The sequence below is a fragment of the Sphaeramia orbicularis genome, chromosome 16 (assembly GCF_902148855.1).
Source record: "Sphaeramia orbicularis chromosome 16, fSphaOr1.1, whole genome shotgun sequence".
NCBI lineage: Eukaryota > Metazoa > Chordata > Actinopteri > Kurtiformes > Apogonidae > Sphaeramia > Sphaeramia orbicularis.
This window is the reverse complement of record NC_043972.1, coordinates 18,716,229-18,743,985: the sequence shown is the minus strand read 5'-3', so window position 1 is coordinate 18,743,985 and position 27,757 is coordinate 18,716,229. Positions and strand designations below refer to the sequence as shown.

The 27,757-nt window shown below is 38.5% G+C and overlaps 1 protein-coding gene and 1 long non-coding RNA gene across 2 annotated transcripts; one reads left to right on the top strand and one right to left on the bottom strand.

The window, feature by feature from the left end:
- Positions 1 to 360: 360 nt before the first annotated feature.
- Positions 361 to 27,757, top strand: LOC115434928 (P2Y purinoceptor 14-like). Its single transcript, XM_030157065.1, has 3 exons — positions 361 to 524; positions 24,435 to 24,691; positions 26,973 to 27,757. The coding sequence occupies exons 1-3, from the start codon at positions 384 to 386 to the stop codon at positions 27,634 to 27,636; spliced, it is 1,062 nt and encodes a 353-aa protein (XP_030012925.1). The 5' UTR covers positions 361 to 383; the 3' UTR covers positions 27,637 to 27,757.
- LOC115434932 (uncharacterized) lies at positions 18,905 to 21,460 on the bottom strand. The gene is made up of 3 exons (XR_003937612.1): positions 21,378 to 21,460; positions 20,250 to 20,565; positions 18,905 to 19,006 (listed from the first exon to the last, which is right to left on the bottom strand). It is a non-coding gene; the product is annotated as an uncharacterized LOC115434932 (long non-coding RNA).

Sequence of the window (27,757 nt, the reverse complement as noted above, 5' to 3'; positions counted from 1 at the left end):
TGAAAAAACACAAAATACAGAGAATAATAGCATAACAAATGGTGATAAATCATTGAAGAAAGGTTAAATATAGAGGAAAAAGTCATTCCGGAACTGTCACAAAAGTATCACTTGGTCTTTATGGGTTAAAATTATAGAGGAAAGTAGGCTTTGATTCATATTTGTACTTCATGTTGTGCACACTGGTGCTGGTTGTAGACAACAATTGCAAATTGTATTGCAATGCAAAAAACTTGTAAATGTATTCATCATTATTTGTGTGATACAGCAAGAATAGATTTATTTTTACCTGTTATGTTTTAATTTTCCACCCACAGTCAGATGTGTAATTTGTCGTACAGGTTGTAGTTAAGATTTTCATTTTTCAGAATAAACCTCAAAACATGAAGAACCTGGGAGGGTCGATGCAGCTGTTTAACCTGTCCATCATCAACGAGACCACAACTGAGGGTTTGACTCCCTGTCAGGAATTTAACCCTTCAGTCCGTGTTTTCTTCATTGTGGCCTACAGCCTGGTGTTTCTGGTGAGCTTTCACTTGTTTTTCCAATTTAAAAGAAAATGCAGCAGGCAGACTGTGAAAAGAAGTAACTCTAAAAACGACAGACGCAAAGTAGACCAAGTGTCATCCTAACTTTATCTCTCCTCAAGCCACTCAGCTGCTGAAGACGTATCTGCCACTATAATTTTGTCAGACTTTGTGGTTTTCACCTCTTTTAACAACCTTTCTTGTTCTTGAAGTCTAAGGTAAAATGTGTCAAGGTAACAACCCTTTAGATCAGTGGTTCCCAACCTTTTTTGTCTCACAACCCCATTTTAACATCATAAATTTCTGGTGACCCCAGAAATTCAAAACGGAAACATTCTTTTGGCTAAAATGAATTTGTTTTTGATCATGTAATAGTTTGCTATACTATGTTGCAGATAAATGTTAATTTTAGATGACATTTAGTCTATATAATGTATATTATTATGGATGGAGGCAGAAAAGCCAGGTGTAGATTACTGCACAAAGTGAGAATTTTATTTTCCTTGGTCAGGATATGTACAGTCAGTCCAGCTTGGATTTACAAGGCTGAATATTGATACTGAACAAACAAGAACTCAAACTATGAATTATGAAAGAGCTGCAGCATCTGAAACTGACCACAATGAACATTTGACAGATAAACAGGAAACCGACCACAATGAACATTTGACAGATAAACAGAACCACAGTGCTTCAGCTTCAGGTTGTAATGTCTTTGTGATGTAATTGCGATGGTCTCTGTCAATTCACCATATATTTTTTATTAGTATCTAATTTTTATTTATTTAATTTTTAGCATTCATTCATTCATTCATTTTCTGAACCTGCTTTATCCTCACTAGGGTCACAGGGGTCGCTTGGAGCCTATCCCAGCTACATAGGGGCGAAGGCGGGGTACACCCTGGACAAGTCGCCAGTTCATCGCAGGGCTGACATATAGAGACAAACAATCACTCTCACATTCACACCTATGGGCAATTTAGATTAACCAATTAACCTATTCGTGCATGTTTTTGGATTGTGGGAGGAAGCCGGAGTACCCGGAGAGAACCCACGCAGACACGGGGAGAACATGCAAACTCCACACAGAAAGGTCCCACCCCCGTCGTGTTGGAATCGAACCCAGGACCTTCTTGCTGTGAGGCACGAGTGCTAACCACTGCACCACCGTGTCGCCCTAATTTTTAGCAATTACTTCAAATTTCAGGCGACCCCATTCGAATTCCAGGCGACCCCACGTGGGGGTCCCGACCCCAAGGTTGAAGAACTCTGCTTTAGATGTTGGTGACACATCATAGAAGCCAAGAGATGTAGTTCACTGATCCACTTCACTCAAAACTAAATGCTAACTTGTAAAATGATCTTTCAAATCAATAAAAATATATGTAATTAGTGACATAATTCAACTGGACTTGGCCTTGAGTTTATATTAAGACTAAATGTCATACATCAGTGGTTCACAATGGGGGGGGGGCAGATACATGGGGGGGGGGTTCGGGAGTGACATCAGCATTCGTGCATGCAGGTGTGTTAGCAAAGTCGGCTGTTGTACATCACAACAGTATAAATAACTGGGCACCAGCCAGCATGTCTATGTGGGCCCCAGAAGGGATACAATTGGGCTGCATATAAGGGTCCCATGTGGGTTTGTCCGCAGTTTCCATGGTGACCCCACATGTGGTTGCCCACATGAGAATCAGAATCAAAATCAGAACTAGAATCTCTTTATTGTCATTGTACCAAGTACAACAAAAGTGAGGCAGAGCTCTCAGGTTCAGTGCAAGAATTTACAGACAGACAACAAATATCAGTAAAACAAAAACAAATATCAGTAAAACAACAACAAATATCAATAAAAGGCACAGATATTTCCATTAAAAAATAAAAAGTATTGCAAACTAAGATATTTGTAAAACATAGAATTTAAGTAGTGCGAATAACATGAGAAGTAGTGCAAATGACATGAAAGAGAAGTATCGTGGGATAAATAGTGTGAAGAATAAATAATATGATGTATTCAGACCTCTGATTCTGACTCTGATGTGGGCAAACACATGTGGGGTCACCATGGAAACTGTGGACAAACCCAAATGGGACCCTTATATGCAGCCCAGTTGTAACCCTTCTGGGGCCCACATGGACATGCTGGCTGCCCGCTCACAGATTGAGGTCTGTGACGGGGGGTATCCGGCACATCACCCACCCACCCCCCCCGTCACAAATGTGTTCTCAGGGGTCAGCAGAGGGGAGCTCACTTTCCCTTTCTCGCAGCTTTATCTGCAGAACTATATAACCTACCACGTCCTTCTCATATACAGGTATATCTCAAAAAATTAGAATATCATGAAAAAGCTCAATATTTTTTGTCACTCATTTCGGAAAGTGAAACCCATGTATTATATCGACTCATTAGACATAGAGTGAAATAAAATTGTAAGTAGAATTAAAATAAGTATTTGAAACAATCTCAAATAGAGCCCGACCGATATGGGATTTTTGGGGCCGATGCTGATACCGATATTGGGGGCTAAAAAAAGCCAATATCCAATATATCGGCCGATATTCGATATTGGCCAATAAATGAAATAAGAACACTGATCTATACCAGATATAATCATCTTATATTAGATAATTGTGGACAGGTGGAGAAACAGTTGCATAAATCTTTGTTTATCTCAAATATAATTTACACAACTTTCAAATGCAAACTATGCAATCAAAAAAATAATTAGAGCAAAAAACATTTCTTACCACACAATTATATTTTCACTCACAAATTTTGATGTGTCTGCCTCACGACACTACAACTTCCCATGTGGACTAAGGACTAAACTGAGCATGTGCAGAGTGAATTAGGTGAGTCCTAAGTTGTTCCTGATTGGAGCAATTGCAAGAGTTACAACTGACCTGTGTTACAACTGTCCCCAGTCTCCCCTACACTATTAACACCCAGGCCTGCTGGTAGAATGAAACTGTGAGGTAGACAGGAAGTGCACGGACATGGGTGTGTGTGGGGGTGTGAATACTTCATAGGATGGGGGGTTTAAGCGGTCCATCCTCGTCAGTGCGCGGCTGTGATTTTCGCCGGGGGGCACCTCCGTCATTATGTGATTGTGTCTGTGGGGGGTGATAGCGTCATTGTCCGAGCAGGAGTGAAAGTAAAACTAACTCGCTTTAAAGTTCCTCTTATTCTCCAGGCAGCACACACACACACACACACACACACACACACACACACACACACACACAAGAGCAGCGAGCGACAGAATCTCCGCGCAGCAAAAAAAGTTAATATATCGGCTACATATTGGCCGATGCTGATTAATTGGTGAAACGCTATAATCAGCCTGATTAATCGGCCGGCCAATTAATCGGTCGGGCTCTAATCTCAAATATGACCATGAAATAGCTCCTGTACACACATATTGTAAATGGTGTTCAAATGGCTCCACATTCAGAGTCTTACTATAATTAGAATTGTAAGAAATGTTTGGTCTAACTGAACTAAAATGTTTGACAGAAAACTGCAAAAATCATCTGTTATTTCTTTTTCAGACTTTACTTTGTTGTTTGATTATTGATTGTCTGTTTATTCTAAAAAAAAAAAAAAAAGTTGTGAGGATGACAGTAAGTCTGACATGTAACATCATTACTTCATCTTTGTAGAAGGAACTTAATGTTCTTTGGCTGTAAAACACATCAGGTTTATCATAACATTTAGATAATCTACATTCTTACTTGTTTGTTTTGTACTGCTCAAATTCAGTTTTATTATGTTAAAAGTGTTTGGTTAAAAATTGCCATGAGCAGAGATATACTGAAATATTTTTGGTGGATTTTAATGGTGTGTAAATAACCAGTGTTCAGCTGTAACCATTTTTTTTCTTTTAATGTTTTGTGTTGTTTTAGTAAATTTTTTTAAAATATTGTATGTCACTATTGATTTTGGACTCTTTCATCTTGGCCTTGAGCTCAATAAACTTCACAGGAAACAAAAGCCCTGCACTTTCATGTCCTTCCTCATAATGCTCTAGAAAGTTTCTCACACTTTGATTTGAGACAGTGTTGTTTATCAATCCAAGAACAATTATTTGTAAACCCACCAAAAAACTGTGTCTACAGTAAAATTGCATCTTTTCCATTGACGCTACCAGAATTTCCAAACTCAGATAATTTAATTAAAGGTTCATTGTTTGATTTTTGGTGGCATCTAGTGGTTGCTTACCTTTGTTGGTGTCACCTCATTAACACAAATATAATAAGGGACACAAACTATGAAGTGCTGTAGAAACACATCAGTATTGTTTCATCATTTGGTGCAGGATCATGTCTGCACAGTCACTTCTTGCTAAAGGTCAACTTCTCCTGTCAGATAAACTCAGCACTTTTGGGCAATGCAATCTTTTGTGTCCCACAGGAAGTGGTTTCTTAAACCCTGAGTATTGTGAGGACATTTCTCTCTTTAACACACAAATTAAACAGTATCTGTTGCTTTGCAGAAGCTTATACTAGACATCCACTCAGACATATTCAGACAGGGCAGTACTCAAAGACACAGGTACAGTAAGTTTTAACACAACACAAATACAAATAAAGATTTGACTCACTGTCTTGAATTCAGTGCTTCAACCAAGGTCTTCTTCATTGTCGCGTACACTCCAGTGTTTCTGGTAAGCTTTTGCCCATTTTCTATTTTCTTTCTTTGATTAAAAAAACACCATATTCCAAATATGAAAGGAGTAACCTGATGTGGAAGTAAGATGGATGCCAGAAACAGTTTTTGGTCAATCCTTACCTTCATCATCTTCATCTACTATCGCATATCCCACAAGGTGTCACTGGTTCAGCAGAGTCAGGTGACGTCCTCCAGCTCTAAGAAACTGGACGAGTCACGTCAGAACATGTTGGTGCTGGTCAGCGTCTACTGTATTTCCTTCATTCCTTTCCAACTGGTTGACATTCCCTATAATTTCCTTGGGTGTTCCTGAACCCCAGTGCTCAGCTTCCTGCACCACGTCACCCGTGTATTGTCAGCTGCCAACATCTGCCTGGACCCCTTCATCTACTTCATGTTCTGCGAGGACTTCCAGGAGAGGCTCAGACTGAAAAATGTGTTCTCTTCATGGAGAGAAGGCCACAAAATGAAGCTGAGCCCAGTATCCAGTCCAACAGCGATAGCAGCTGATTTCACTACATCTGAAGTGATATGGTTACCTTGATTTGACTTCCAAAAGACACTCAATCAATCAATCAATCAATCAAATTTTACTTATATAGCGCCAAATCATAACAGAAGTTTTCTCATGACACTTTACATCTAGAGCGGGTCGAAACCAGACTCTAAGCCAATTTACAGAAACCCAACAGAATCTTCCAGGAGCAAACACTTGTGACTGGTGACAGTGGTGAGGAAAAACATCCTTTTAACAGCAGAAACCTGGAGCAGACCCTGACTCCTGGAGGATGGAAGTCTACCTTGACCAGTTGGGGTTAAAAAGAGAGGGTAAAGGAGAAAAAGAGAGAGAGAGAGAGAGTGGGGAAGAGGGGGAGAAGGTGGATAGTAGGGAGAGACACATGGATGCAATCGATGCACAGCAAGCTGAACCTGAACATCTATGGAACTATATAATAAACACTATCACAACTATATGGATAAGTGAGCAATGACAATGAAGGCAGGAGAGAAGCAGGACCACAGCAGCAGATCCAGAGTTTGTCCATGGGAAACCTGTGATGATCCTGGGAAAACCTGTGAGGAGATAAAGCACAGAGACTCCAGGGAAGCAGTCAAGTCAGTAGTCAGATCAGAAGACATGTGATGCAGTTGGACAGTAATATGTGGATGAACCACTGGTTATCTCCCAGCTTCAGTGTGCTCTTCCTGATGACATGTTTTGTAAGAGTGGTAAACTTCAGTTGAACAATATTTAGTAATTAGTCAAATCACGATAAGCTCCTGTACGCAGACAAACGTGCAGACAGCACTGAGGATCAAGATCTCCAATCTAACATCTGAATGAATCATTTCTTATCATGGCTTAAAGCTGCAGTGCCCGGTTTAGGTAGTTTTGCACATGGACTCAAATTGTGTGTTAATTCTCTGGGAAGTCGAACATGTAGGTATTAAATCCTGTAAATACATTTTTGAGCTATGGAAAGTAAACAGCCTGACAGCCAACTATAAAAAGGTCACTCAAGTTAACCATAATGCTAACTCTCAAACATTTAACAGAAGGACATTTTCAGAGATCTTGTGGTAATGCACCTGTGTGAAGTTTTGTTTGTGCTGTTATGGTTATCGAGTTATTAACAATTCTTTTATAGGTCATTCTATGGTTAGCCAGACCCAAACTGGCTCCATATTTAACCGAAATGGTGGCGTTTGTTTGTGCTGGTTTGTGTTGGTTTGTGCCATTAAAATTGCGTTTGTACTGTGGTGGTTTTGTAGACATTACAAGAATGAGTTTCCGCTGATGACTTCACACAGCCCCCCACTTCCTCTAAGTTGAGTGGAAATGGTTGTGGTTGCAGATTCAAGAGATTCAGTTGTGGTCCACACTCGTCTTTTTCCCACCTACTTCTGTCTGTTTGGGTGTTTTTCACTCCTCCTCCAGTCAACCAGTCAAGCTCTTGGAATGTCACCCTGAACAAGAACTCCAGGTAAAAATTTGTACGTGTTTTGCTTGTTTTATAACTGTAGAAAACAACTGCAAGGATATGATCATCATCAGATCAGTTAGCTATACCAATATTGTTATTTAATGTTGAGATTTCCTTATATTTTTGTGTTGCTGTGCTTTGACAAACTGCCAGGCTTCACATGATATTTTTGGAAACAGCTGTTTTAGGTTATTGTGCTAAACAGGAATTATTTGAGTGATTCGTATTAATTGGTTTATAAGGCATTGGTTTACAGGTAGCTAAAGTGGACAGAAAATCAAACCAAATATGAATATTTTAGGATGCACCTTCAAACGGTGAAGTTACTAACAAAGTGTAATAACTTACATTTCATTTATTACTGATTTCAAATGTAATTATGTTACTTATGACTTTGTAGTGTTATGGAAATGTTCAACTGATAACCCACACACAAAGAGGAGGAGAGAAAGTTAGAGTTAAAATAAATAAATGCATTTATTGAGAAGTCAATCACAGAGAAACTCTGTAAGTGAAGTCTGATTAAACAAGAGAAAACTAAAGATTATATAGAACCAAATCCAACCCCCTCAAACTATGATGTCATTCCTTACGTACATCATACCACTCCCTACTACTCCTTCTCTGCTCCGTGAAGAGGTCATGATGACCTCTTCACTCTAACCTTGCTTGGATCATATCTGGAGTGCAGGCGCCATCCTCTATCTACACATTCAGACATTTAGGTGTTTGGGTTTTAACTCAAGGCAAGAACTCCGTTCCTGGGTTGGGGGTGTTACAGAGTGGTAAACATCACACATAATGAATAATGACTCAGCATTAAAAGAAGATGTACTAACAGTATAAAATATAAAGAGTATAAAATACAAAAAGTAAATTTTTCCACCACAGTAGCTAAATGAATTAGTTTCATTACTTTTAAGTTAATAATTATTTTCCTTCCCTAAAAACTGATCTTGAACAGATTATTCCTTGGGGAACTAAACACACTTTGTTTTATTTCATTTGAACATTACATGACCTTAACTCTGCAGAAGAAAACCTGGAGTTATAAACACTGCAGTGTTTCATCACCTGATGGGACACAGTATGTAATGGACTGTGAATAATACACATGGAAACAAAAAATCCAAATGAAGGAACTGTCTTCTGACTTTTTAAGTAATACTTTTTCTGCGTTATCCCTCATAAAAACAGCAAAGATCAGCTCATTGAATAAAATGTAGAATGTGATATAAGAAGAGTGTTTAACATTTTGTTTATCTTTGCAGTGAAACATTTAGCAGGGCCTTAATGTTTACAAGTGAAACAGTGATTGTATCTCATTAGCAGAAGCTTCTCAAACCTCTGAGAAGAAAGTGTGTTTCTTCAAGGAGACAGCACCAAACCTCCTTTAGTACTGGAAAAAAGTAATTTAATTACAGTAATATTACTGGCAATGCACTACTGGCCAGCACTGCCTACAAACAATAAAACTGTAGATCGATAAAAATAAGTCTATATGTGTATAGATATATGTATGTATATCTATAGATCCCTGGTCCTCCAGAGCCACTATCCTACATATTTTAGATGTCACCCTCTTTCAGCACACCTGACAGTCATTATCAGGCTTCTGCAGCGTGTGATGGTAGTCTCATTATTTGAATCAGGTCTGTTGGAAGAGGGATACATCTAAAATATGCAGGACAGTAGATCTGGAGGACCAGGGCTGTAGATGGATACAAACATGCATTTGAAGTTGATACCTGCATGAATAAAAATGACTAAGGTTTGTAGCACTAACTTTATGTGCAAAACAGAACATAAATATAGCTATAATAGGTGTAATAATAGCTGTGTTTTAAACAGGAATACACAAACTATGAACACCAACTATGAACTGAAGTAAAGATTTTATGAGGATATTTACAAGCATGAATTGTACCAAAAAGTAAGAAATGACAAAATAATACTGAAAATGAATTATATGAAGTGATCACTGTTTTGTGTATAACAAAGCATGTGGGCATATTTTGGTGTTTTTGAAGCTGTTTTCACTACTCTTCCTAGGTCTTCATTCATCTCACAGATACAGAATGTCCAAGACCATCCTGGGTCAAGCCTCCCTGGAAAGCAATGACTGCCCTCAAAGTAAATATGTTTCCTTGGAGCACCAGAGTGGAGGGAAATTCACCAGTGGTGGAGAATCCCAGCTCCATAAAGTAAAAGTCCTGCCATGTATTGGTTCTACGTGTTCACCTAACACAGGTGATTCCACTAATTATCCCATCTTCCTGGATGAGGAGTTGTGCTCATCAAAATGGGCTGGTGCAGTGAATGGTTGGAACAAATACATGGCAGGAATTTTACTTTGTGGAGCTGGGATTCTCCACCACTGGGTTTCAGTGGCTGTTACATGTAAGACAGCACCTTCTTTGTTGTTTTATGTGAATTTAAGATAAACTTATTTCTTGTAGTATTTAAATATGCACTTTTTTGGCTAATCATAATCAGGAATAAAAAAAACCCATTAAGTCATAAATAACCAGTGGTGGAGAATCCCAGCTCCATAAAATAAAAGTCCTGCCATGTATTTGTTCAAACCATTCACTGAACCAGCCCATTTTGATGAGCACAACCTCTCATCTAGGTAGATGGGATAATTAGTGGAATCACCTGTGTTAAGTGAATTGGTAGGATCAATACCTGGCTGGACTTTTACTTTATGGAGCAAGGATTCTCCACCACTGAAATTCACTCAAAGGGGATTCTCTCTGCAGCTCAAAATCCTCATCAAAACATACTGTTGAGTAAGTTTTCTTTGATAAGGTCTTGTACACATGTATTTGTGTTTGACTCCAGTAGTGACAGAAAAACTTCAGTCCAATGTCTTTAATGTTCCCACTTTGAGGTGCACTGTATTTTAACAACAGCAATGACAAAAAAAGATCTTTGTCACATAATTCCAAATCATTTCTCTCTTGTTTTGCTTTGTGTAGTGTGGCCAAATTAGGTCGATGGCTTGGTTTGGGATCTCCAAAGTCCATCAGCTTCTTTGCCTGTGATGCCTGCTGTACATGGGGTTCCATCCTGCTTTCCCATAGTTCTCTGGTGATCTGCACAAGCATGTTTCCAGACATGAAATGCTGTGAACAGCCAGTGTGCAGGGAGTCATCAGCATTTTTGATGCAACATTTGAACACCATTGGGCTGTTAATTACTGGCTCTATCTCACGTTATGTCATGATGACCATGGCACTCATTACAGTAGCTCCTGACTTCAGTGTAATTGTGATTGATGGATAGACCTTGGCTCTTTTATAAATAAATGTGCAAGGACTTTTGACTGTTTTCCAAATCTGCTCATTTATGACATGAGTCCAGGTGCCAGGCTTCAAATGGTATATTCTTTTTTTAAGTTTTAGAAAATTTGTCATACTCAGCCTTTTCTGGAATAAATTCTCTCCATTTGTCAAAAGGGTTACTTTAATGCATTAGCAATATTTTGTGATCAATTTTTGAGTTAATATTCTGCTAACTTAGTTTTACAACATTTCACTTATATTGGCCAGAAATCAGATTTTGCAGAGGGTTGTAAATCCTATGCTGAGAAGCTAAAACTTGTAAAAATGTGCAATATTAAATGTGAATTTCCTGCAGCCCTAACTTTTCTTCCACAGGTGTACACGTTAAAACTTGTCAAGCTTCCACTAGTGGTAAAATTGTGAAGTCTCATGATGCTCCATTTAATTAATCGGGAACAAAACTACTGAACAAAACACTTGCTTTGCATTGCTTTTATATTGAAATTTTAAACATTGTTGACAGGACAACTTTACCAGGTAAACAAGGAAGAGACATCAAGAAGTTATGATGAGGTAAGACCATTGTGACAGCTGTGATTAACAGAGTATGAACAATGTATAATCCAGTGCAAATGTAGCTCCTGTAAAAAGACAGTAAAGAACATTTTGGGTGAATTGTTCACGGGGGGGGGGGGGGGGGGGGTAATGTAATATCTATAAAACCTTAACGGCATGAACGAAACTTTAAACGGCACAAACCAGCACAAACAAATGAGACTATTTATCCAGAGATTTTCGTTGGGTGGGGGGCCAACTTCACGTAGGTATTTTACTCTGGTTGTGATGCAGGATGTGGTATTTTAAGTAAATAGTATCTGTTGAGTTGCAGAAGCTCATATCACACATCCACTCAGACAGGAAGGAGAGTGCCCAGAGCTACAGGTACACTGTGTTTTCATCCTACTATTTGATTGTTCTCATGTTTAAATGTGATGTTAAACTTATTCTTTGTCAGCAGAAAATGTATATTTTTTAGAGAAACATGAACAGTTTTATTGAAACCAGTACTTCCACTGCATTAATTAAATCACACCCCAAATGAGTCAAGGATTAGTTTTTAATAAATTATTTGTAAAACTAGTTTACGTTAATTTATCAACTTTAAATGTAGACACACAGTAAAAGAAGATACACAAGTAAACCTTTATGTGGTACTGTAGAAAATAAAATAATGTAAATAATGTAGAGGGATAGACTGTTTAGATAATGTAAATAATGTAGAGACATACTCTGTTTGGAGAAGGCCCTGCACGTGCAAGCTTATGTAACTAATAGTAAACAATTTGGAATAGAAGGATTCTCTGCTGTCTGTGATATGAAGTTTATTGACCAGCTGGAAACTTATGCATCTGATCTTAGAAGGTTTGTAACTCCTGGGCAGTGTGTCCAAGGCCACTGGCAGTATGCCCAGACCAACTAGTGGCTCATCTGGCACATGTCTGGGCATGTGACCGCACAGCTGCACTACCTAATTAAAGCTATACGTACCGATGTGGCATTTCTCACAGCACTTAGTAAAGTTTGAACATGAAAAACCCGCCACCCTCCAAAGCCCCTCCCACTTCCCTCTGCCTGAGCTCTGAGTCTCCTCCTCCTCTCTCCTCCTCTCATCTGATGCGCGCGGAGGAAGCAGAGGTGGAGGTTCGGTCCGCTTCGGTGTGTCCGCAGACCCCTCCCTCAGTAATCAGATACATCATCCACCTGCCGCGGGCCTGCGGCTCCTGTTCCATCAGTAGACCCTGTATTTAAGGGTGTGGTCTATGCAGAGCTGGGTCAGTGTCTTCACTGCACCACGGAGGTGAGGTGCAACGGGCGCGCGCACTGTGAACGCGTGGCCTCCGCGAATTTTCTGTGGACATTTGAGGTTTCATAGTCCATACATTTATCATCCTACATAATCCTACACTGTGTGACACCATGGAATTGCACCTGTATGAGTCCTACCGTCATAAAAGCTGACCTTTATGCAGACCTGTTTAGTCCAGTACACCAGACTTCCGGACTTTTATCTCCATCCTTCATTCATCGGATTCCTGTTTGTTCTCCTTAGGTGTTGTTTCTGTTAATAAATCCGTTTTTTCCCTTCCACATGTGCATTTGAGTTCTATCCAAACACATCCTTAGACAGTAGACTGTGGTCAGTGACAGGAGAAGCAGCGACAGTGAAGCATCAGATTCAGAGGTACCCATGTCGTATGCGGAGACGGCAATAATGGATCGGATGCTGGACTGTCATAATGGAGGATTGACAGGAGGCTCAGCCAGGTTCGGCCAATTATTTCATTTGGACCGACTAAAATGATTGGTCAGACTTTTATCAGAAATATATGAGAATTAAACATTTTTGAGTTTCAATACCTGGTGGATTTCTTTACATTTTAGTTTGACACACGCTTATTAGGAGCGTTTAAAGATGAGAAAAGTGTAAAAATGCCACAACATATGGTATAGCTTTAAGAAGAAACAAAAGAAGTGATAAGAAGACCAAAAATGACCTAGTGTGTATGCAGCAAGTAGGATAAACAACACAGATGTGCCTGACCAAAGATGGTTTTAATGGAGGGAGCTTCCGGGGGTGATAGAAACTGTGGGAGGGTTTCTGCCAGTGGAAAAATACCCCGAACCTTCTAGAAGGATGGGAAAAAGGGTATAAAAGCTTGTGAATTCAGAACGACATCAGCTCTTCTCCGGAGAACCGTCCCGTGTGTTTACTTTGTGTGCTTCATGAATAAACACATGTAAGGCTCTGAAGACTGACTGGCTCGACTCATCTTTGATACAGATGTGTCTGTACCAGATCACCACTTAGGTATAGAGTATAGTTAAGTTTTTTTTAACTTCTATTAAAATAGGACTTAGTATTCAGTTACGGTAAATTAGTGTCAGAATATAGTCTTCATCTGATTTTGACTGACGGGAAACTCCCACAACAGTACCAATAAGTACATAGGTTTTCAGTACTCAGCCTTTTGGCTGTTTTTATCTGGTTGTGACACAGGATGTGGTTTTTGTATTTTAAGTGTATTTACGTAATTAACACCTTTTAAACAGTATCTGTTGAGTTGCAGAAGCTCATATCACACATCCACTCAGAAAGGAAGGAGAGTGCCCAGAGCTACAGGTACACTATATTTTCATCTTACTCTTTGATTGTTCTCATGTTTAAATGTGATGTTAAATTTATTCTTTGTCAGCAGAAAATGTATATTTTTCAGAGAAACATGAACAGTCTTATTGAAAGAAGTGCTTGCAGTGCAGTATTTAAATCACACCCTAAATGAGTAAAGGATTAGTTTTTAATAAATTATTTGTAAAACTAGTTTATGTTAATTTATCAACTTTAAATGTAAACACACAGCAAAGAAAATACACAAAGTAAAAGTATCATTGTAACAATAGCAAATATCTTAAAATATGACACTAAAAGACACCTTAAAACTTAATGAAACCTTTTTTCACTGTTTGTTAAACACCTTTACCTTTACTCTCAGCCCCAAGTGGTAGATGAGATGATCTTTTTGCATCACTAATGATAATGTGAGACAAACATAGAAAAAGAGCAAAATATCATCTGCATAAAATCGAACCACAAACAAAAATTGTACCAGATAAATATAAAATGGTCCAAAATTAGCATTGTTTGATGATGAGCAGATGACAGGACTTAAACTCAATTTGTTGGTCATCACTGAAGCCCTTCATACCAGAATTAATGTGAGTGACAGTTAAAAGAAGTCATTCAGCTGTGCAGGCTGATGTGGACACAGTCATGAGGGCCAGTAGGAGATGATGCGTTCAGGGACATGTTACTGAGGCACCACAACAAGTGATGGAAGGACTGTCTGCTGGATGCTATTCTACATCTCCTTGTGTTTTTTTTGATCAAACATAATCAAATGGCTTTGTTTTGGAATCATAATTATTATATTTTACCTTTGCCTATAAAGACCCAAACATCGACCGGTTACAGAAAGCATCAGCTGATCTAAACTGTTTAATACCTGCTGAGCCACTAATGTTATCAATACATGTAAATAATTGGTGCAGATTGTGGTTTGTCATCTTTTCATGGTCATCAGAAATTTGGACGTTCAGAGGCTCAGTAGTGAATGTGGAAACACTGTCATCTTCTACAACATTGATTCACCAGTAAAACCCAAGGTGATGGATCAATGACAGTGGATGGAGACACTTGGTTTATATTCAGTTATAATATCTTCATTGAAAAACTCACTTTTTCTTCAGTTTTCTTTGGTTTTAAAATAATATCCTTCAACTTTAACATGAGCTTTTATGAACATCTACATGATCAGTGAATGAAATATAGAAAATACCAGATTTTCACTGAAAAAACACAAAATACAGAAGATAATAGTATAATAAATAGTAATAAATCTTTGAAGAAAGATTAAACAGACAGAAAAAATCATTTGGGAACTGTCACAAAAGTATCACTTGGTCTTTATGGGTTAAAGTCATAGAGGAAAGTAGGCTTTGATTCATATTTGTTCTTCATGTTGTGCACCGAGGCCGGCCGTAGGCATGGGCAGAGGTGGGCTAAGCCCACCCAAATGTTCGTCTTGCCCACCCAATCGAAAGTTAAAGGAAAACGTTTATCCAATAGAAAAACATAACAGACTAAACTACTATTGGCTCTTATTTGCAGTTGGATGGGCAGCCTACAGCCCACCCTATTCCATCAGTGATTGGTTGTCGTTATTGTTTTGCATTTCCTGAGCGCTTCATTTGCTTGTACAGCAGCTCACAGTCCATTTCTGGGCTGCAGGGAGTTAAACTTACCTCCCTGGTCTCTACTGCATCTATCGAGGTCACTGCTGCACCTGTCGGGGTTTCTGTTTCATACCGCGATTCTTTCTTCTGGAGTTTCACTGTATCTGTGGCTTGTTGATGTGCTCTTGGGCTGAGCATCGTCTCTGGGCTCCTGCAGAGCAGCCAGCTCGGTTTGGTGGCCACTCGCATCACGTTAAGTACGCACACACTGACTAAAGCAGCACCAATAAAACACACATTGGGCAACACAATGCCAGTAAAACCAAAAAACATACACAACGCCAGTAAAACACACACTCACACACACACACACACACACACACTCTCAACTGTCGCTCCAAGGAAGGGACAGAAACCAAGTGGCAAATGATCTCTGTCACTAAATTATATTAATTATTATAATAATTTCGTCATGATAGTCTATATGTATATAGTTCTACTGACATTTGAGTCTAAATTTCAGGGTTTTAGATGGAAAAAGAAAGATGTGTTGTTCTCCTAGTCATTTGTCACTTTTCAGATTGAATTTGAAAGAGACTTTTTTTGGTTTGTGAAATATGAAAAAATATAATTTAGTTTTTTTTATTTTTACTTTTGGCCCAGTTTCATTTGTTTGTGCGGTTATTCTATCTGTGCCACTTTTCAGTCTGAGTTTGAACAAGAGTAGACTGCCTTCTTTTTGTATAAATTCTGGCCAAAGTGAGAATAATTTATTTTATGAGTTTTTAGTATTCATTCTTTTATTTTCCAAGCTTATCCAATGAAAAGAAATATGCACAAAGGACCTTTAAAATCATTTTCATTTTATATTAAAGAGTAAATGAACACAGATGAGCTGCCCGACAATTGAATTCCTCTTTGGGGATCAATAAAGTGATTCTTATACTTACATAAACCCCCAAACCACTTCTTTTCAGTGCCATCAGGACTGCAATTCAAATTGTGAGCCTTCAGGACACTATTGCTATTGTCTGTACATACCAACCAAGCTGCCCACCTGTTATTTCAACCAGCCCACCCTAATATGACAGGTTAGAACCGGCCCTGTTGTGCACACTGGTGCTGGTTGTAGACAACAACAATTGCAAAATGTACTGCAATGCAAAAAAATTGTCAATGTGTTCATCATTATTTGTGTGATACAGCAAGAATAGTTTTATTTTTACTTATGTTTTAATTGTCCAACCACAGTCAGATGTGTAATTTGTCGTACAGGTTGTAGTTAAGATTTTCATTTTTCAGAATAAACCTCAAAACATGAAGAACCTGGGAGGGCCGATGCAGCTGTTTAACCTGTCCATCATCAACGAGACCACAACTGAGGGTTTGACTCCCTGTCAGAAATTTAACCCTTCGGTCCATGTTTTCTTCATTGTGGCCTACAGCCTGGTGTTTCTGGTGAGCTTTCACTTGTTTTTCCAATTTAAAAGAAAATGTAGCAGGCAGACTGTGAAAATAACCCATAGCAAAAATGTGTTGCTCATCTGTTGTTCAATCTCATCTCTTGAGATCAATTTGAGCTTCTCATATTCGTATCATTCTGTGATCATTTGTTTCTGAGTTACTTCTCCTAAGGGTCCCTTAGGAGCAAGAGATAAGCTAAAAAGAGACAAGATATCACTAGGACAAAGGAGGTTGAGTTGAGAAAACCATTTGAGCAATACTTGAGAAGTGGGATAAATAGTGGAGATCTCGTAATTGTATGCCCCTGATCTCATTTATGTCTTGGTTGTTTTGAAGGACAATTAAATAGGATAGCATGAGATGAATCTGAGACTTTTATGAGACAAATCTGAGAAGTATTAGCCTTAAAAGAGATTTTATCATTTTGTCCGATGTCTCTTCCATGTCTTGATTATTTCTCTTAAACGTCTTAGAATTATGATCATTATTTTGAGAATCATATCTGAGCCATATTTGAGAAATTAGAGAAAAAATTGAGAAAGTAATTTTGAGAGTAATTATCTTTATTTAATTCACTGTAAAAACAATACTCCATAATGAAAAATTGACAACTTATATTTGGGTAACACCGTTAGTACAATATAATGGTTAATCAGTGCATCATTAGTTTTTAGGTAGCAGCATTTATACTTTTTAAAAATTTAAAAAAATACAAAAATATAAAATATTAAAAAAAAACAACAACACAAAAAACACAAAAAAACCCCACAAAAATAAAAATAAATTAAATACCGTGCTGTTCACACCCAGAGATCCGTTTAGAACGGTGTAAAAGCTTTGTTATGGAACTGGAATACGTGAACTGTGGTGCATTCTATAAAGCTCTCTGGCTAACGTACAGAAAATTAAGACTTCCAGATGGTAAAAAAGGACCGGCACTGCTAAGGTACATGGAACAATCACATTTGGGTTTGGAACAAGCACATGAAACCATGTGAACAGGACCTGAGAACCTACTACTAATAACACAAATAAACAGTCAACTTGGCAGGTACTGAAGGTACAGTACATTACTGCCTCTGGTCCATGAAAATGATAAAGAAAACAGAAGCGGAGAGAGAAAGCAGTCCACATACTGTAGGTTATAGCGGTGGCCTACTTCATAGAACCTGCTCTGGCCCTACATTTGTTGACAAAGGCTTTCTTGAGCTTGGCCTCCTCGATTTGGTCCCAACCAGGTAGAGTAGCACATCTCAAGACATGAGCTGTAAGACAAGAGTATTAAAATCTGGCATGAGTAATTTGACTGAAAGACCACATAGACCATACACAACTGCACTTCAGGTTAAAAGGACATAACACTGTGAGACGTTCATTTCAGTTCAAAGAATTTCAAATCAAACAGCAAGTAGGTTTGTTGGGCCAATCATAAACATAAATGTAAACAATAGTCTGTTATCCTTAGAGATGCTGCAAGTGATACTGGATAAAACTTCATTTCAGGTGTTAAACTTCTCAGGGTTTCTGCAGGGGTCTCATCTTTCTGCGGTCTTTGTCACACACAGTGGCATCTTCACATCTCCTACAGCTGCGAGTATGTATTTTCATCTCATCGAAGCGCCAAAACAATAAAATAATCCACTTGTTTGACAAGGACTGCGCCACTTCCTTGTTTTGTTAGAAAGAACCGCATGTCAAGGGCTAAACCAATGTCATGTCAGAACTCACAATCTGTGTCAGTGATTGGTCAGTTTCACAGTCAGTCCTCCTCTGTTAGCTAATCAGCTCATGTTTCTCTGAGTGTCCTTTCAGTGGCCCCAAGGAGAAAAACTGCAGCTCAAGAGAAACAGATCGAGATATGACAGAAAGCGCTGTATGATAAAAAAAAAAAAAAAAAAGACCTGCGCAAACATTTTAAAGATTACCAGGTCAGATTTTAGACTTTTTAAGTCCTTAAATTGGGACTTTTAAATTTTAGACTTTTTTAGACTCTTTAAGACCCCATGGAAACCCTGACTTCTGCTTTGACAGTACTCATTGCTACACTGTCCTGATTATAAATCTATCATTGTCCCCACTATCCTGGCCTGAAAACACACAGAGCCTAATTTTGAGAAAACTTACTTAGGATTCTGTCAACTTTTTTGTGGAATGATGAGATGAATACGCTGCTCCCAGGAAAGAGCTCCTGCTGGCCCGATGGTGAAGACGGGCTGTCGTGATGCCTCTCTCCAATGAGGTTGCAAAGAGTCTGAAGCTCTCTGACCTGGCTTGGATCTGAAAGGGAGAAATAGTGCAAATAATACAAGAGTGAATAAAATACCGAGCTACTCTTTAAACAGTTCAAGCCTTTAATGGCAAGCAAGTTAAGTTTTGCACATTAAAAACATGCCTACATGACCTTGCATAGTCGTGGAAAAAATTAAGAGACCCCTTTTACAAACGTTTCTTTAAAAGTAGATCTCTAATGTATGGTACGCTTTTCATTCTAGTTTTTTTTGTGTTTGTGTTTTTGTACCAACACACAAACACAAGCCATTCTACTTAATGCGACACTGATTAGGTGATCACCTGAACCATATCTGATTTTATAGGAATATTATAAAAATCACTGCTGGGATTAAACATTGGCATCATCCCACTAAAATTGATGTATAAACTCCTAAGTTAAAATATTTGTGTTGTGTTGTCTAGGAATGAATATGAACATGTTTTCTTTGCATCATTCAAGGTCTGAAAGGACTTTTTTTTTTAAACAATAAATGCTCTGAGTGATAAAGTTTTCATTTAAATTTAGGGAGAAATGTTGTCAGTAGCTTATTTATTTATTTATTTGATAGGGACAAGTATGTGTACATTCACAATGCAACACATTAGAACATTTATAGCACAGGCTAATTTGCAATGTGCATCCCTAGAAGGGCTTTTACAAAGGTACAAACAGTAATTTTACCTTAGTAAATAGAATAAAACTAAAATTTTCATTTCACTAAAACTTAATATGTCCCAAGACTAAGTAACCCACCATTAAGTGTTTACCCTACATAAGCTTTAAGTAGAATGTCAACCTGCCCAAGAAGATGAAACTCGAATTCAAAATCACTGCTGCACTAGATTTTTTCAACTAAAAATATTCCTATAACTGAGGAAAAAAAGAGTGACAATAGATTTGACTTTAACTAATTCAGATAAATTTGACCCCCTTTCTTATTAAAATATCACAATAATAATTAATATAATGAGTTGCTGCACTGTTAAATTATGTTCATACGATCATTTAACCTGTTAAGAGTGATTTCTAATTTGCTATTATATCAAGGATTATGTGGAATAAATAAGCTTTGATCACAAACCTTCCCATACCGTTTTTATCTTACACCGTCTGTTTAACACCTCAGCCCTCTTTTCTACCTTTTTTCTAGGAGAGTTCAAACAGTACATTTATGTGTTCAAGGCCCAAACAATAATATAGGTAAACAAAACAATTTACATCAAGAATGAGTTGGCAGAAATGATTTACCTATTCTCGAGATGACTTCATCAATCCTTCTCTTTTCATGTAGGATTTTTTCGACCTCCCCCTATGTCCATCACATGGCGTCCATGCATTTTCTGCTGCGGGGATGTTGCTCTTGTCAGATGATATGCCTGCATCTCTCCTGTATGGCACCAGGCAAACTGCTTTTCCGCTGTCAGGTGGACTGACCCCAGTAGCTGGGGGGCCAGCTGCATGGCCACCACCGGGTGATGGACCAGAGGTGTTGAGGCCATATGGTGATGGTCTGGGTGTATGGCCCTGGTAGAGTGATGGACCAATGGTGCCCCCATTGGTTGAGCTATCATAAAATTACATTAAACCATAAATGACATTTCAGTGAAGAAAAACTGGCCTGAATAGATATGACAAATAACTACAAAGAACCAACTGAAATGACCAGCATACACATAAAAGAAGCTTAAACGCTGCCTTGAAAACTGGAGCCGTCTTCTCTTTTAATGGATATGATGACTGGTACCAATAATGAAAATAAACATACTATGACTGAAATCTGCCATATTGATGATCATTATATACTTTAAAAATAGGGATGTTAACAATTAATAGTTAAACACATCAGAGGTAGAGGGAGGTGTGACTCATGACACACTTGGTTTTGGTCTACAGGCAGTGCACAACAGCAAACCTAACGGTGAAACGATATCACTTATTTCCCCGTCAAGTAGTTAGCATAATTATAACAGTGTAGTGGCAAGAAAGCGCAATTCACCTGTAGATACTGTATGTAATATACAGTACCTAGAACAGGTTACTGCTTGTGTGTTGATTTTTTTAATTTTTTTTTTAAGTTGAAATGGGATCCATTAGAAGTCTACTTAAAGTCAGAGAAGAAATGTTTAGGGTGTTTTTACCGTTTTCTAATGTAAAAATGGGGCAAATTGGACCCTCAACCTTATTTAAGGGTTAAAGAATGTGTTCCTTACACATTTTTAATTCTGAAATTTAGATTCTCAGGAAAAAGCACCACTTATCAATAAATCAATCAATCGATAAGGTCAAACAACTAACAATTAATGAATTAATTGATAATTTGCATAAAGTGCAAACAACAGAATCTATACCAGTTCACAGTAACACCTCAATACTTACCAGATTGCTCATTTGGGGAAGGGGAGCTCTGCAGGTCCTTAACTTTCTGGGTGGGAACCCGTACCCTCTTTTTTGTGTTTATTTTGTTTTTGTTGTCCATCCTGTTAATTAAAAAATAATTGGATCATTAAGTATAATGTGAATAGACAGTATTTTAACCTAATTCACTTCATGTCTTTGGGGGCAAGAATCTGATCAAAACGAGCAAAAATCAAATTATTTTCCTCACTGATTGATTGTTTAATGACCTGTAAAACCACCAAGATTAACATAATTTTGAAGACCATGAAGCATAGTGTCCCTAATCTTGGGCAACCTTTTGCAGAAAAGAGTAGATCTGCAAGCTCACATCATACTGACTCGTTACATGATGTGTTGTAAACTTGTGGATCTGCTTTTTCAGAGATATTTAGTGAAGAGCAAAAAGAATAGGCTACTATAGAGCCATTGAGGGGCTCCAGTCAACCAAGTCAAGTTTAAATTGAATCAAACCGTGATCTGAATTAAAAAATAAATCAATAAAATCCAAATTCAAATCAATTCATGGTTTTCAAGAATTGCCACACCATAGAATTTCACAATCAATCACATTTCAATCAATTCACATTTCATTTCGTTCTGAAAACCAGTCTGGACAACCAGGTAAGATTTTGCACCTCAAACAGGGAACCAATCACCAGGCTAGGTTGTTCCTAGGTTTACAACTTTGGCTTGCACCCTTCACCTAGCCACACTTAAATATTCGTTAACGTTAATAATCCGATTCAATTAGTTAACGTTAGCAAAAGACACTCTCCATAAAGTTATCAAATATTGCGCTAACTTACGTTAACAAACTCATGATGCAGCAGTATCAGCATTAAGGCTTCTGAAGTTAATGACGTCTCTTTGTTTCCGTGTTTGTTAGACGTGACTATCCAGCGACATGAAGTGAAAAACTATATTTTGAGAAAACACAGTTTGTTACCGCATGACTTTACCGTGCAAAACCAATATCTAGAAATGCGGCCGACTTCTTGAAATATCTAACCCTTTGGTGTTGACTCCAGAGCTTTGCAAGTGGCTAGCCGCTAAACTGCTAGCCAGCTAGCCAACCATGCCATTTCAGTTAAATGTTTTATCCATGAACGTATTAAATGGTTTTACCTTATATCCAAAGAATTTCTTTATTCAACTCTTCTCAGCGTTACGTAGTTGACCAAATAACGATTCTTACCTCTCCAAGTCTCGGCGTGCACCTGCAGTAGCGGCCAACGGACACGGCTTTTTTTTTTTTTTTTTTTTTTCCCGTGAGTCACTTGTGTTCTTCCCGCGTGCAACGTTTCAAATTCCTCTTCTTTTTGAGACTTTTGAGACTCATTTGAGAGCTTGCACTACTTTCATTTTTCTTTTTTGCTGAGCGCTAAAAAAGAGACAACTGTAAGAGAATCTGAGAAGTCAAATAGTGAGCAGTGAGAGACAGAACCATGTCTATTTCTCACAGAGACATAACTGAGAAAGTGCTTTCAAGTAAGGATACCAAATTGAGACGTATTTGAAATCAGCACAATATGTCTCATTTTTCTCTCAGTTGAGATAAAAAAAAAGAGACAGCTGTGAGAATATTTAGTGAGCTCACACAATGCTCACTCTAAGACTTATTTCTCAGGAGAGAAATTTGAGAAGAATGAGAAAACCACTTTGGTCTCGATTGGTGCTCGTTTATATCTAGGAGATGGAAATGTGACATAAAGGAGATCTCATCTTCAATTTTGCTTTGCTATGGGAAGTAACTCTAAAGACGACAAATCCAAATTAGACCAAGTGTCATCCTAACTTTATCTCTCCTCAAGCCACTCAGAGTTGCTGAAGACGTATCTGCCACTATAATTTTGTCAGACTTTGTGGTTTACACCTCTTTTAATAACCTTTCTTGTTCATGAAGTCTAAGGTCAAATGTGCCGAGGTAACAACCCTTTAGATGTTGGTGACACATCGTAGAAGCCAAGAGATGTAGTTCACTGATCCACTTTACTCAAAACTAAATGCTAAGTGACCTTATTGACTTGTAAAATGATCTTTCATATCAATAAACATATATGTAATCAGTGACGTAATTCAACTGGACTTGGCCTTCAAATTAAGACTAAATGTTGTACATCAGTGGGTCTCAACCGGGGAGGTCACAGACACTCTCCCAGGGGGTGCAAACACATGGGGGGGTTCGGCAGCGACATCAGCATTCGTACATACAGGTGTATCAGCAAAGTCACTAAATAATAACAAATAACCGGGCACATACCCCCCCCCCCCCCCCCCTGCACAAATTGAGGTCTGTGACAGGGGGTATCCGGCACATCACCCCACCCCCCACCCCCAGTCACAAATGTGTTTTCAAGGGTCAGCAGAGGGGAGCTCACTTTCACTTTCTCACAGGTTTATCTACAGAACTATATAACCTACCATGTCCTTCTCATATAGATCCACCACATTACTTTTAGAATTACATACCCCCCCTAAAGGTTGAGAAACTCTGTCGTACAGATTTCTGAGCTCCATTTATATTTATTTCCTGACCAACAGTGCTACTGTAGATGTGATGGAGAAGTCACCCTAACAATGCTGTCAAGGAAGTGTATGAAGCTCATTTTTCACAAAGTTTACTAGTATTTTATGTATGTTTGCATTAATGGGCTCTATGCACAGTCCCACTACTTCCCGAACTTCACGTGGCTCCTTTATTTCCTGTCTTTCATTACTGGACACACTGGTTAATACAGGTGTGCCTAATTAATCAGTATTTACAACAAGAAGTAGCAGACACACCTGGATTTATCAGTGTGTCCAATAATGAAAGACAGGAAATAAAGGACCCACCTGAAGTTCAGGAAGTAGTTGGGCTGTGTATAGAGCCCATTTTGTGTTTAATTAGATTTGCCGTTTAATGGGGCACAGTGAGTTTACACAGTAGTAGTAAAAAGTTTTCAAAAACCCTTAAAATTTGACACAATCTCAAATATGACCATGAAATAGCTCCTGTTAAACATTACAGTGACTCTTCCTCTCCGTCCACTGTAGGTGGGTTTGCTCCTCAATGGATTCATCCTTAAGTTTCTCTTCTGTCAACGTCAGAAGTCGTCTAGAAGTATCATGGTCTACCTGAAGAATCTGGCAGCTGCAGATTTCATGCTCAGCCTTTCCCTTCCTTTCTACATCATGCATTCAGCCAAAAACTCCGTCAACATCCTCTGGCTCTACTGCAAATTTGGCCACGGCATCTTCAACCTCAACATGTACACCAGCATCCTGTTTATGACTTACATTGCTTATAACAGGTACTAAAAGCAACACCCTCTTTACCAAATATTATCACAATAAAACAATAAACAAAATAAACAGCCAAAATGTCCAGCTCAAGGTTTCAAAATGGCAGTCCGCAAATCAGTGAGTGAGGTCATTGTGGTTCTGTCCCATATTTTGTACAGTTGATAGCAGGGTTGCCCAACCCTGGTCCTGGAGAGCCACAATCCTGCATGTTTTAGATGTATCCCTTTTCCAACACACCTGATTCAAATGATAAGCCTATCATCAAGCTCTGCAGAAGCCTGATAACGACCGTCAGGTGTGCTGGAAGAGGGAAACATCTAAAACAGGCATGTCCAAAGTCCGGCCCGGGGCCAATCACGGCCCGCGGTCAGATTTTATACGGCCCCCAGCTTCGGTTTTATACTGTATTATTTATGGCCCGCTTGGACTGTTGATCCGAGTACATGAATCATAAAAGGTTCAAAATGCAGTTTCTCCTGTCACCTCATGGTGGCAGCACCACTGTAACTCTATCTGGCTCTGTGACTTTGCCATGAACCATTTTCGCTAATTTCTAACCATGGCGCCTGTAAATAAAAAAAACGGAAGTTGACAGTGAGGGCCGCCGCTTCCAGGAGAGATGGGAATTACAAATTTTTTTCACTGAAAATCGAGGTGATTGTGTTTGCCTAATTTGTCAAGAGACTGTTGTCTTGTTTAAGGAATTCAATGTAAAGAGACACTAGCAAACAAAACATGCTAACGCATACGACAAGCTAGCAGGGAGTGAGCGTTCTGAAAAAGTGAAGCAAATTCAAGCTGCTTTAAACTTACAACAGTGACTCTTCATGTGAACCTGTGAGTTCAATGAATTCACCACCAAGACAGGCTACCAAGTTGCCAGGTTAGTTGCCTATAATTGCTGGTGTTATGTACTTGTAGATGTGACACAAATATTACTTTCTGAATGATTTTGTGAAAGACAAGAGTAAGAATCATATGTTTTCATCTTAAACGTTAAAAGACTTTACATTACTAAAGAGTAATATATGAGTAATGATTACTGATATAAGTCATGTTTAAAATGAATGTGGGGTTAAGATTTTTATCAACTTTTTGGAAGTTTAAGATACTCTATACAGTTTGTTCTATGTTATCTGACTCCAGATGTGAAAGGAAGGCAGAAATGTTTTTTGTTTTTTTTTTTTAATTTGTTCACACCTGAGTGGCTTAGATTTGGTTACATTGCCATTTTAAAAAAAATGTATTTTGACAATGAAAATAAAGTTTTTAAAATTATCGCTTTTATATGTAATTTTTACTGTTTAAAAAACGTCCGAAGGGATAACTGGCCCCTGTCAATCTCCACATTATCAGATCTGGCCCTCTTTAAAAAAAGTTTGGACACCCCTGATCTAAAACATGCTGGATACAGCCCTCGAGGACCAGGATTGGCCACCCCTGGTTTATAGTGTCAGGTTCCTTAATTGTAACTAAAACAGTAGTTTTGGTTATTTATAAATAACCAAACTACTGTGTGTAGTGTATGTGTACAGGTATGTAAATATACCTGTACATATATATAAAAGCAATAAACTAACTAGAACTAACAGAATTACAACACAAGAATGTCAATGGACCTAATGAAGACAGGAAAATTACATTGCTTATCTTCTCCACTACAGTAATGAAGCAAATATAATGACCATGCCTTACAAATGTGGCATTTATTTGAAAAATTAAAAAAAAAGAATCACAGTTGATGAGAATATGGCCCCAGTCATGACTTAAGAAGAGATGACGACATTGCAAACAAAGTCTGAGGATAGTAGTTGAAGCAAGTAGATGTAGATGTCATATCAATCATTGTTATTTCATGTAGAATTCCTGTTGTTTGTTAATTATCCATTGGTCATAGCAACAGTCTCTGACTAAAACAAAGTCAAGGTAGGACTGAATCCAGCCAGAGACCAGACTAGATTCACAGCAAGGTTTTACTGCCACTAAGTTTTTCAAATATTACAGATGGATATGATGTACGAGATGCCATGATTCCTGTTTCCAGTGATTTGCAGAATGAGGAGGCATGTGGAAAGACAAATTAATTTTACAAACATTTTACCCCTAAAATGGGGTGTTAATCTGCAATCATCTACACTTATGATACTTACAATAATCTCACTTGTCACATGCTTTTGAGAAATGGGACCATGTCTGAGAGGTCCATTCCTGTGTTGATTCATGGATTCTTTGCATATGTGTTTTGAATAGTTGGATCATAGTTATTGTTGTTGTCTTCTTCTCTTACAGATATCTAAAGATCGTCTGTTCGAATAAAACTCACATCCTACAGACGGTGCGAGGTGCCTGCATCATCTCTATATTTACATGGGTTTTTACGCTAACCTTGGCTGTCAGCTATGTTTCTGTCGCATTCACCACAAAAAAGAACCTGACATCGATCCCCAGTCACTGTCGAGATTTGCACAGTACACAGCTCAGTGTGTTCACCAAAGTTTATAGTGCCTTAATGTCAACTATCTTCATGGCCTTCCTCATGTTTATTGTCTTCATCTACAACCGCACATCCCATAAAGTGTCAGTGGTTCAGCAGAGTCAGGTGACATCCTCCAACTGTAAAAAGTTGGCCAAGTCACGTCGGAACATGGGAGTGTTGGTCAGTGTCTTCTGTATTTGCTTCACCCCCGTCCACTTGGTAAACATTTTCTATGATTTCCTTGGGTGTTCTTGGAGCCCAGTGCTTAACTTCATGCATGAACTGACCCGTGTATTATCAGCTGTGAATATCTGCCTGGACCCCTTCATCTACTTCATCTTCTGCAAGGACTTCCGGGAGCAGCTGAGACTGAAAAATGTGTTCTTCTTACGGAGAGACACACCAGAACTGAACATGGAGAGAGAGCCACAAAATGAAGCTGAGCCCAGTATCCAGTCCAACAGCGACAGCAGCTGATCCCAAAGTCGGCCCACATCAGCTGGTGGTTCAGCTCATTCTCATCCATACTGGTGACAAATCTCATGCACCACATTTAAAAAGCTGGTTACCTTGTTATTGTTAACATTGTTGCTTAACA

Coding starts and splice junctions, on each gene's coding strand:
- LOC115434928 (XM_030157065.1), top strand. CDS start 384: ATGAAGAACCTGGGAGGGTCGATGCAGCTGTTTAACCTGTCCATCATC. Junction 525..24,434: donor CCTACAGCCTGGTGTTTCTG/GTGAGCTTTCAC, acceptor CGTCCACTGTAG/GTGGGTTTGCTCCTCAATGG. Junction 24,692..26,972: donor ACTTACATTGCTTATAACAG/GTACTAAAAGCA, acceptor CTTCTCTTACAG/ATATCTAAAGATCGTCTGTT.